This window comes from Lepisosteus oculatus, chromosome 7 (assembly GCF_040954835.1).
Source record: "Lepisosteus oculatus isolate fLepOcu1 chromosome 7, fLepOcu1.hap2, whole genome shotgun sequence".
Taxonomy (NCBI): domain Eukaryota; kingdom Metazoa; phylum Chordata; class Actinopteri; order Semionotiformes; family Lepisosteidae; genus Lepisosteus; species Lepisosteus oculatus.
In genome coordinates this window covers 341,148-353,080 of record NC_090702.1, presented here as the reverse complement: position 1 = coordinate 353,080, position 11,933 = coordinate 341,148, and the positions used below count along the sequence as shown (strand labels likewise).

Below are 11,933 nucleotides of genomic sequence, written 5' to 3'. Positions count from 1 at the left end.
AAGGACAAAACATCAGAAAGCATCATCATAAAATAAGATGAGAAAGAGAGGGAACCATTTGTTTCGCCGCTAGCCGCTGACTAGGATGTGAGCCAGCTGCTTCTAGAAAGAGGCAATGTTGTCATCTTCCACAACCAGGCTGGGTAAGCTCGTCACACATTCCCGCAACCTTCATCTCAAACCCCACCCATCCAGATCTGTCTGGACTTGCTCTTCTGAAACTGCTCTCCTCTACTTTGCGCTCAGATTGAACCACCCCTCCTGCGTCTCTGGGCGGCTCCAGGAAGTCACACAGTCATACCTGGTTTCTGCTCAACTCATTTCTTCGCCTTCTCTTCACCACTCCACAAATTTAAAAATGGCCGCTGGTCAGTGGACAGAGGATGAACTTGACTGCCCGATCTGTCTGGACATCCTGAAGGATCCAGCGACTCTTCCCTGTGGACACAGTTACTGTATGGGCTGTATCAAAAACTACTGGGATCAGAACAATCGGACTGGAGTCTACAGCTGCCCCCAGTGCCGAGAGACCTTCACCCCAAGGCCTGCTCTACGCAGAAACACCATGCTGGCTGAAGTGGTGGAGAAACTGAGGAAGAGAGGCACCAGTACTCCTCTTCCTCCTCCTGCTCCCAGTCCTTCTGGCCCTGGAGATGTGCTGTGTGATTTCTGCACTGGGAGACAGGTGAGAGCTGTGAAGTCCTGTCTGGTGTGTCTGGCCTCTTACTGTCAGACTCACCTCCAGCCTCACTGTGAAGCTGCTCCACTGAAGAGACACCAGCTGGTCGAGGCCACAGGACAGCTGCAGGAGAAGACCTGCTCCAGTCATGACAGATTCTTGGAGGTTTCTTCCCGAACTGATCAGAAAGGTGCTTTTTACGCTTGTCTAATGGATGAACACAGAGGCCACAATACTGTTTCAGCTGAAGCAGAAAGGATGAAGAAACAGGTGAGAACTTTAACACTTTACAAGGAACTCTCTAGTCCAAACACAGGGATAATAATTAAATTCTTACAACGGCTGTTACATATTAATTCAACATTTGATTTTTCCACTACCTGTGAATTCACAAAGATGACAAGTGTTTCCGGTTGCGTCTCAATAATAAGTTTACTAGGAATAATGACACCCAACAATTCAGCATATCGACAAGATAATCGAGTGTTTCAGTCGGAGTAAGTCTGTCTGCAGCGGCCTGGCTGAGAGCTGACCTCCTGATTCAATAACTGAAGGTATATTTCCTTGACAAACATAACCTGTAAATAAATTGCACTGTGCTCGAAAGAAATTATAAACTTGTAATCCATTTTAATAACTTACTTAATGAAAAGCATTAAAGATCATTCAGTTTTTTTATAACCATTTACATTATTAAACAAAATAAGAAAAAGTTTGAATCATGTAGACCAAACGTGTGATTGTGCACTTCTGCCCCACAATTCTCGAGCCCTGGGTTCGATCCCTGGACAGGGGTGACCCCTGTGTGGAGCTGGTATTTTACAGTAAATTTAAACCCGGTTTTCTCCAACAACCCAAAGGAATGCAGCCCAGGTTAAATGGCTTTTCTAATATTAACTTGCGTTACAGACAGGTTAGGCTCCACTTTACCCTCTAAGGATGAAATGGAAGATACAGAAGATAGAAAGATGGATGAAAAATGCTTTACTTCTTTTGGGAAATCTCTGTATTTCTCCACAGAAGCAGCTGGGGGCGACACAGACACAAACCCAGCAGAGACTCCAGGAGAGAGAGAAGGAGCTGCAGGAGCTGAGACAGGCTGTGGACTCACTCAGAGTGGGTATTGACCAGAGGAGTGGACACACTGACACACATTCCCACAGCTGGACACTGGACACACCAGTACCCTGAGGAAACACCACACACAGTAGAATGTAGTTTGAGTGTTGTCCTGTGTGATAATCCACTGTGTATCTCCTCACTCAGAGCTCTGCACACACTGCAGTACAGGACACTGACAGGATCTTCACTGAGCTGATCCGCTCCATTGAGAGAACACGCTCTGAGCTCACACAGCTGATCAGAGCTCAAGAGAGGGCTGCAGTGAGTCAGGCTGAAGGACTCCTGGAGCGACTGGAGCAGGAGATCGCTGAGCTGAGGAGGAGAGACGCTGAGCTGAGCCAGCTCTCACACACAGAGGATCACATCCATTTCCTCCAGGTAACAGCACTGCTCTGGGACTCTCTGCAGTCCAGAAGGAAGTCTCTCACACAGAGCTCTCCAATGGAGCTGCTCCTGGCTTCTCCCCAGGAAAGTGTGCTGGAGCCCAGTGTGTTTGACTGGAAACTCCTCTCTCTCCTCCCTGCTGCAGAATTTCCAGTCTGTCTGTGTCCTTCCTGGAGCTGGAGACTCACCCAGCATCCCTGTCAGACCCCACTTCTCTCCTGAGGCTGTGAGGAGAGCTGTCTCTGGACTGAAAGAGCAACTGGAGGACGTCTGCAGGGAGGAGTCAGTCAAGATCTCCAGGACAGGTTAGAGGAGAAACACACTGGCATCTTCCTAGAGATCAGCTGACCTGACTGTATTCCCAGGTGCTCAGTCTCAGTAGGAGCGAGAGAGTCCTGTTGTGTCCTTGATTCATCCACATGGTTTAATTCTCCATCTGTGTGTCTCTGTCTCCACAGTGAAGGAAACTTTAGTTTGCAGTCTGAAGACTTCAGAGCCTAGGACCAGAACAGAGCTTTTACACTGTGAGTCTGTTCTCAATGATCCTACCCACATCTGATGACACTGATCTCTAAAAATAGTTTCACAAACTCTGTTTGAGTTAGGCTGTGTTTATTACCTGCACATAGATCCCCGGACAGAGGGATGTTCCACTATGGCAGCAGCTTGTTCCAGACCCCCACAACCCTTTGTGCAAAGGGCCTCCTGTTCTCAGTCTTAAATGCTCCTCCCTGGAGTTTCCACTTGAGTCCTCTGGTGTGTGTCTCACTGCTGATTCTGAAGACTTCCTCTGGGTTGACTGTCAGAGCCTTTGAGGGTTTTGAATACATGTATCTGGTCCCCTAACAGCCAAGACTAAAAACATTCAGCTCCTTCAGTGCATCTCTGTTGGAAATTCCCTCCAGCTCGCTGTCTAGCTGATGTATCTTGTTTCTCTTCTTCGGACTGAATCCACAGCATCTCCTCTCTAATGTGGAGACCAGACTCATGCACGGTATTCTAAAGGAGCCCTCACTGGTGCACTGTACAATTTTAAGATACGTCCCTCGATTTGAATTCTATTCGATCAAATTTGACTATAATGTAACATGTTGTCTGGCTTTTTCATTGCTTCCTCACACTGTCTGGAAGATGTAAGAGATGTGTCAATAAACACACGACGACTAGTGAGGAACACTGAGGAGCTCCTCTGCATTTGTAGGAATTAATTTCATTGATTGCAATGAGATCCTGCTAACAGATGAATGGGTCTTTTCCAACTGACTCCTTTCTCTCCAATCAGATTCCTGCCTGCCTGTCCTCTGACTGTGCTCTTCTCTCCAATCAGAAACCCCAGTGTGTATCTTACTGGGCTGTGGGGGCGGGACTCTAGTGGAGATCTGCTCAGGGATTGGTCTGTTCTGCTTGTCTGTCCTCTGACTGTGCTCTTCTCTCCAATCAGATGCCTGTCAGCTCGCACTGGACCCCAACACTGCCAACAGGCACCTCTGTCTGTCTGAGGGGAACAGGAGGGTGTCAACGACGAAAGAGCCCCTGCAGTACCCCGATCACCCCGAGAGATTTGACAACTGGAGGCAGGTCCTGTGCAGAGAGGGGCTGTCTGGGACCCGTGCTTACTGGGAGGTGGAGTGGAGCGGAGTGAGGTCGGACATAGGCGTCGCATATAAAGGGATCAACAGGAAGGGAAAGGGGGTTGACTGTCGCCTGGGCCGCAATCGCAAGTCCTGGAGCCTCTACTGGTCTGGCACCAGTTACTCCATCTGGCACAATAACCAGGAAACAGAAATAGCTGCCCCTCCCTCCTCCAGGATAGGGGTGTACGTGGACCACAGGGCTGGAACTCTGTCCTTTTACAGCGTCTCTGGGGACACAGCGACCCTCCTGCACAGAGTCCAGGCCTCCTTCACGGAGCCCCTCTACCCCGGGTTCGGGTTTGGATTGAAGTTTTTCATTTTCTTCCTCGACTCCAGCCTGACACTGTGCCGATAAGAGGCAAAGACAAGAAAAAGAAACAGCGCGCGGGGAAGAGCAGGCGATTCGTGACGCCGACGGCCAAGTTAACATCGGGAGCGACGCTCTCGCGCGGAGCAAACCCTCAGACTCGGCTCCCTCAGCCACAAGACCTCGGAGTCGCCTCTGTCCATCGCCAGCGGAGCCAAGCGCCAGGAATGCTGCACGCCGACCTGCAGCGGGATCTCCTGATCTTACAGAGCACGCACTCATTCGTCCTGGCCAATGGAGAAGGGCAGCTCTATGGGTCCCCTCAAGACCAGTCAAATAACTCCAAGTGCTCGAAATCCAGTGGGGCGCCCGAGCAGTAAAACGCAGGCCGAGTCAGGCCAGAACACGGCTGTATCTGCTTCACGTTTCGTCTTTTGGGAAGACAGTATAACCTTTAATAATAATAATAATAATAATAATAATAAATATTATTTACTTATTTATAAAGTGCCCTTCCAAACCCAAGGATGTTGTATGTAGCGATAAAGAAATAAACGACCTCAGCGAGGAGGCACTGAACCCCAACTCTGGATTCAGGCAGGATGTGGGGCGATTAGACAAGGGCCGTAATAAAAACAGGAGTTTGGAGTTTGGATTTGAAGAGGGTTAGGGTCTCTCTTTATCGTTTAACGAGTGTTGTGCACATTCGTTAGTCCAAAACGACATTACCATCAGCCGCTGAGCGTTGCCCAGGGCCCAGTGAAATTGATCTCAATAGTGTTCCTGCCATCTTTGGATAGCAGTCATTAAAATAACAACATCTATCCTGCTGGGGCGAGCTGAGCGCTCCTGACGTGTTAAGGTGTATGAAGCCACACAGACTCAGAGACGTGGGTCGCGTGTCTCGCACGTTTCGTCTCCTTGATCTTCCTCATCTGATGCGACTCCATAAATAAACGTTTCAGACAGTTGCGATCTCGCCAGCTGGTGTTCACCCCTCGCCTGCAGCAGAGTTAGGGTTACTGTTTGTTATTTATTGACGAGACGAGCCGCGCGGATCCGAGCGAAGTGCTTGCAAGCCCAGAAGCAACACGACCGAGGGCCGGAAAACACAGACAAACAAACCTTACCATCCTCCAATCATTCTGTTTGTTTTTCATCTTTTGTTTTTACACTGTTTTTCGTCGGAAACTGTACAACAGAACAACGCTTGATTAAAAAAAAATAAAATAAATAAATAAAATGAGCACGAGCCCACGTACTCACGGCTTCCCTGCGCGAGCGGCGCTCATCACCGCCTGCGCGAGTTCCGGTTCTCCGCCTGCACGCGAGGCGAGTCCGCGCCCGTCCATGCGGAGAAACCGGGGCCTCGAGGTCGGGACTCCGCAACACTGCGGATATGTAAACAACCACTCGCTACACACCCGCTACACACCCATTACACACCTGCTACCTTAGAGGGGGTACAGACTCGGGGGGTGCAGATCCAGGGGGGTGTGAGGAGAGGGGGTACAGACTCGGGGGGTGTGTGTGGAGAGGGGGTGCAGACCCAGAGGGGGTGCAGACTCAGGGGGTGTGTGGAGAGGGGTGCAGACTCGGGGGGGGGGTGTGTGTGTGAAGAGGGGGTACAGACTCAGGGTGTGTGTGTGAAGAGGGGGTGCAGACTCGGGGGGGGGGGTGGAGAGGGGGTGCAGACCCAGAGGGGGTGTGTGAAGAGGGGGTGCAGACTCAGGGTGTGTGTGTGAAGAGGGGGTACAGACTCGGGGGGGGGGGGTGGAGAGGGGGTGCAGACCCAGAGGGGGTGTGTGAAGAGGGGGTGCAGACTCAGGGTGTGTGTGTGAAGAGGGGGTACAGACTCAGGGTGTGTGTGAAGAGGGGGTGCAGACTCAGGGTGTGTGTGTGAAGAGGGGGTGCAGACTCGGGGGGGTGTGAAGAGGGGGTGCAGGCCAACAGTCCCAGGGCGAGGTGGGAAGCCCTGCTGAGCGGAGGTGGAAGTGTCGGCTGGGAACCACAGCTGCCGCCGAGAGGGAGCGGCTGGGCGTCTTCCGGAGCGAGAGACACACCCGGCTATTCCGGGCTGCCGTCTGGCAGGAAGGAGCACGGGTGACAGGGAGCCCAGAGCTCCGGTGCCGCGGACACAGTTAAAATGCGAGGATGTGTGCTGGTCTGCAGGGGAGCAGGACATCTCCCAGGAGGCGCCCCCCCTATAAACAGCACAAACCATGAAGCTCTGGCTGCCCAGAGGATGTCCCTCTCCCCCTCTCCCCCACCCGGGCGGAATATCAATGAGATAACGGGGCTCCGGCTGCCGTTCCGCCTGCGGGAGAGACGGGAGAGAGGGGGGATCCGCGCGGGACAGTGGGACACACTCGGCTCTGTGGGAGCACCCCGAATGCCGGTCACACGGAGCTCCGTGAAGCTGCCCCCGTACGAACAGCGCAGACGGTGAAAAACCGCCTCCTTGGTCTGTGACGCTGAAGCGGCGTTTGTGCTGCTTTCCTTTCCGAGATATAGCGCCTGCTTTCTCGGGTAACCACGTGACTGTCCACAACGAAGGTTACAGGTGCCAACACACTCGACACGTGAACTCCTGATCGCGGTGAAAACAAAGTGGGCCGTCTGTCTGGTCGGGTGGGGTGGACGTTTCAATATATTTCAATACAGCGCCTTCGTTTTCTGGCAGCGACGTGCAAAAAAGATCACGACCACCAGATCTTTCAACTGTGATCTTTTGATCAGTTGACCAATACAGAACAATAGTGGAACAACACAGAGCTTCAATCCAGTACGTTTCCTTGAACAGTGTAACACACTGGATGATGCAATTTTATACTAAACTCTTTACTTCTTTAATATACTGTGTTTTGTGACGGTAGAACTTAATAAGCATTGTAAGAAAACTTTTTGCTTTTGATTTTATAGCAATAAACACAGTTTACTGGATATGCTGTAAAACGTCGGTCTCTAGTTAAGGTGATCTTTACAACACACAGGCAGCAAATAGACAGTTGAGCTCGTACCCTTAACATTTTAAAGACAATCAATATCCATAAACATGTGAGCCTCCTCAGATGTGAATAATACTAAGACATGACGCATGCCAAGTTAACCATCTATGACACAAACCTGTGGCTGTAATGTGTGTAAAATCACCGTGATTGTAAGATCTGTGGTTTTTATTTTCAAAGGCACGTTTTCCTTTTCTTTCCCCGCCGTGACACACTGTTGCCAAACGCGTAACTGTGGGATACCATCGCGACAGGACCTCCACAGCATGTCAAGATAGGGACCCCATGTATATCGCGGCAGTGTGTATCGACTTCACCTGAGGATCTACCGCAGGCGCCCACACCTGTGTCTTCAGAGGGCAGGTGTGCCCTCACGCTGTATTCTACACCGAGGACTGGCCGGGAACACAGAGATAAAAGAGTCCTTTTAAACGTGAGCTCATCGCTTCATGTTCAGACCCCTGTAAATACAAACACACGGACAGTGACAGTTAATAAAATAATTCAGATATATGTTCACTTATGTTATGTGAAAATAAAAAATATGTTTCCAATATTGCCGCGGTCCGCAGATGTGAGACGGTGGACTTTCCAGTGTTGCTTCTCGGATGTGTTATTCACTACCCGCGACAACCTTGTACGTAGCGCCCCTTAAAAACACCCTGGTTCTTTTTCACGTTGACGAACGTGCTTTGCATAAAAAGTGCAACAGCGGTCTTGTCCATCGTAAAGTTGCAAATTCAAGCTTTTTTGGACACGTGGCTCGTGCTCACAGATCGTGTGATTTTTCCTTGAACTCCCCGCCTTTCCCGCTCTGTGAGGCCTGACGCCCTCCAGGCAGCACGGACGACGAAACGCTCCCCCTCCTCTCCCCAGGAGGAGGCTCAAGATCTCCTCGACCCCAGCGGCACGGCGCGGCCAGGAAGGGGCTGGCCGGACAACTGTTCGGCTCCGTGGAGCCGGAGTCTAGCCTCTGGACTGAGCGGACGATGGACTGCCTCATCGGACCCTTTTCCTCAACGGTTCACGGATGTTAAGTTACTTCAAAAACTTCTCGTTGACCTTAAATGTGGAAGAATTTAAGAGGGTGGCGTTGGCGGTGTGGCCGAGGGGAGAGAGTACCTTCCCTCAGGAAGACTGAGGGGCCATGGATCAGGGGGACAGGGGAGGGAAGTGGGCAAACTGGTTCCCGGTGGCTCAGAAAGAGGTGTTCCAGCTGGGAGGAGAGGAAGGGCTGGAGAAAGGTCACCATGCCTTCCCGCCGTTCAGGAGACTGGGAGCAGGGAGCAGGGAGCAGGGAGCAGGGAGCAGGGAGAGGACGGAGATCGTCACGCGATGAAAACAGAGATGCGCTGACGGGAAGCAGCAGCCCTGCTCCACAGCGACAACACTAATACAGAGGCCCGGAGACTCTGAGGGTGGGTGTGGAGCTGTGTGTCTGGGGAGAGAAGCAATATTCGCTCTGACCTGGAAAAACAGCACAGCCTTTACAGAAGACAGTAGCCATTTTGTAATACACCCAGCGGTTTCTGAAACAGAAAAACGAATTCTATGGTAGTAGAATATAGTAGATAATAGTACAACAGTAGAAGAGTCGAATTCTGTAATAAAGTAGAGCACAATCTTTTATGCTCCACTGTAATGAAAGCAACCCTCCGTTAGATTGGGACACCACCTCCTGGAGCAGCAGAAGGCTCTTCAGTGCCAATCACAGGCCCGTCTGCAGTAGATGACACGTCCACTTGAACCCATCAGCACAGCTGGGTGTCGTACTGGAGCAGCTTGGTTGAAGTAGCTTCAACAGTGCCTGGGACTTCAACCCACAACCCACCAGCTGTGAGACCAGACCGGACCAGAGGATCCACTGCAGTCTGGAGGGGCAGACCCACAACAACAAGGCATTGACTCGGCTCAGAATAAAGGGACCCATTTCACATCAGTCCACCAAGCGCTGAGCACACCCCTGGCCACAGGATCACAGCACGTCTGAGTGTCTCACAAAGCCCCTAAACGCCTTCGCGAAACAGAGTCTGAACCAGCTGCCAGAAGCCCAGCGAGCAGGAGGGGAAAGGGGAGAGTCAAACATCCCCTGAAGGCCAGAGAAACGAGCCAAGTCCAGCTCACGAAGACGGGCAGGAGCCCTCAGACAGGTCTTCTCAAGCCTGCTGCCACTCCAGCATCGCCACAGGGGCAGACAGGCTTCGGAGTAACCCGGGTCATGAGAGCAACACTTCCTAAGCATATCCTTCCTTTAAAGAGCAAGACTATTTATCATGTATCTACTGTGTCAAATATTTAAACAATGTAGCGAACACAAACCCTAAAAAATAATCACTTTATCCGCTTTAGAGATCAGCTACGAAGCACAAGCCCATACTGTACATATCAAAGGAGCAACTCCTCTCTCGCACACGGAGAACACTGTATCCCAACCCCTGCGGAAGCACTGTCTCTGGACAATCAGGGACAGGCGGCTGGAGCTCAGGAGTGGGTGGTTAGTATCTGACAGGTAGAGTTAGCAGCGCACAGCAGAGGAGGGGGTTAAATACACAGGGAGAGGGGGTTTACTCTGTATATAAGGAGGTTAGAGAGACGTCGCTTGCAGATACAGAACCTGCCCTCACCTGAGAGGGACACCAGACACACACAGAAAGGTAAGTAGCTCTGTCTCTGCTGTTCTGTGCTGGGCTGGGAGAGGGACAGGGGATCGAGAGACCCAGGCTGTGGGCTCTCTGGGATTGTCACTGGGCTGGGAGGGGGACAGGGGTTCCAGAGAGAGAGAACCAGGATGATACACCTGGAGAGACAGGACAGTGGAATTTGTCACACGAGCTTGGGTTTCCAAGTCGTGCTGAAAGGTCATAATCAACCGCAAAACATAATTTAAAGTCATTACTCATGTTCTCACCTTGTTCATGTGTTCTCCCGGTGGCTCATCTGCTTTCCCTATGCTCATGTTCTCCTCTTGTTCACATGTTCACGCCGTGTTCTCATGTTCTTCTCTTGTTCACGTTTTCACGCTGTGTGTTCTCATGTTCTCCTCTTGTTCACATGTTCACGCTGTGTGTTCTCATGTTCTCCTCTTGTTCACGTGTTCACCCCATGTTCTCCTCTTGTTCACGTGTTCACGCTGTGTGTTCTCATGTTCTCCTCTTGTTCACATGTTCACCCCATGTTCTCCTCTTGTTCACGTGTTCACGCTGTGTGTTCTCATGGTCTCCTCTTGTTCACCCCGTGTTCTCATGATCGTCTCCAGTTTCCTCCCTCACCCTCCTTGGTAACAGAGTGCTTCTTCGCTCTGAAAGCTGTGTGGGTCTCAGACAGAAGCAAAGCTACAAGCTCAGGAGCACCCAGCCACCACAGGGGGGGGTGAAATGAGACTAAACTGAGCCAGTTACTAGCCTTCTGACCCCAGATTCACAGTGACCTTTAACCCCTTACTGAAGACCCCAAGACTGCAGTCTTGGTTCCTGACATAGAGTGCTGATGTGTTTCAGATGGCATCATGTTCTCAGTTCTGGGGGCTGTGTGTGACCCTGCTCCTCTGGGCACCCCTCTTGTGTCTCTGTACCCCCCTCTCAACAACCAGAGGGGTCCCAGGGAGAGGGGAGGAGCTCCACCTGCTGGGTCACAGAGACTCTGGGGTGACGGACCAGCGGAGGTGAGTCGGTCTGTCCAGCTGTGGGTGTTTCTCTCTGAACTGCTGTGTGTTTGAGAGTGTATCTGTGGGTTACATTTTTAATGTTCCATGATTCATTAATGTAGAATGTTAATGGACTGGAGTGACTGTAGGTGAGAGAGAGCCTGGAGTCTGTATGAACCCCCCTCCCTCTCAGTGCAGTGTTAATGTACTGGAGTGTCCAGTCAGTGTGTGTGTATTAACCCCTCTCTCTCACAGTGCAGTGTTAATGTACTGGAGTGTCCAGTCAGTGTGTCTGTATGAACCCCTCTCTCTCTCAGTGCAGTGTTAATGTACTGGAGTGTTCAGTCAGTGTGTCTGTATGAACCCCTCTCTCTCTCAGTGCAGTGTTAATGTACTGGAGTGTCCAGTCAGTGTGTCTGTATGAACCCCTCTCTCTCTCAGTGCAGTGTTAATGTACTGGAGTGTCCAGTCAGTGTGTCTGTATTAATCCCTCTCTCTCAGTGCAGTGTTAATGTACTGGAGTGTCCAGTCAGTGTGTGTGTATTAACCCCTCTCTCTCAGTGCAGTGTTAATGTACTGGAGTGTCCAGTCAGTGTGTGTGTATTAACCCCTCTCTCTCTCTCAGTGCAGTGTTCATGTACTGGAGTGTCCAGTCAGTGTGTCTGCATTCTTGATCTTTAATCTTTCTTTTTCAGGTCAGTCATGAAGAGGGCCTGTAACATGGCCACATGTATCACACACCGATTGGCTGACTTTCTGAGCCGCTCTGGCATGATTGGCCAGCACAGCTTCCTGTCCACCAATGTCGGGGCCCAGGGCTTTGGGCGCAGGAGGCGGGACTTCCTGGCGGCAACAGGTAAGGCTGAGAGCTGGAGAAAGGTCTCGTTCCCCAGGTTCAGAAACAAGGATAATGCAGATTGTTCTCGTACAGCTTCGGCAATATGGCAAATGTTTGTCCTGCCAAGGAAAGGGTTTTGGTTTTGAATTTGAACACAGGTAAGGGGAGAGAGGGAGAGGGAGTGAGAGAGGACTGGCCCCGTGTGCCTGTGCAGCTGAGCAGGACTGACCCAGAGTAACTGACCTCTGATCCACCTGTTTCTTCAGGTCAAATCTTCCTGCAACAGCACAGCTGAGGAAGAAGCACCCCTCCTCCTCC

At 51.1% G+C, this 11,933-nt stretch overlaps 1 protein-coding gene across 1 annotated transcript; it reads left to right on the top strand.

Annotated features, from left to right (window-relative positions):
• The first annotated feature begins 268 nt into the window (after positions 1–268).
• LOC102696520 (tripartite motif-containing protein 16-like) lies at positions 269–5,369 on the top strand. The gene is made up of 6 exons (XM_015353351.2): positions 269–949; positions 1,700–1,795; positions 1,946–2,179; positions 2,331–2,490; positions 2,644–2,709; positions 3,627–5,369. The coding sequence occupies exons 1-6, from the start codon at positions 359–361 to the stop codon at positions 4,172–4,174; spliced, it is 1,695 nt and encodes a 564-aa protein (XP_015208837.2). The 5' UTR covers positions 269–358; the 3' UTR covers positions 4,175–5,369.
• The last annotated feature ends 6,564 nt before the right edge of the window (positions 5,370–11,933 follow it).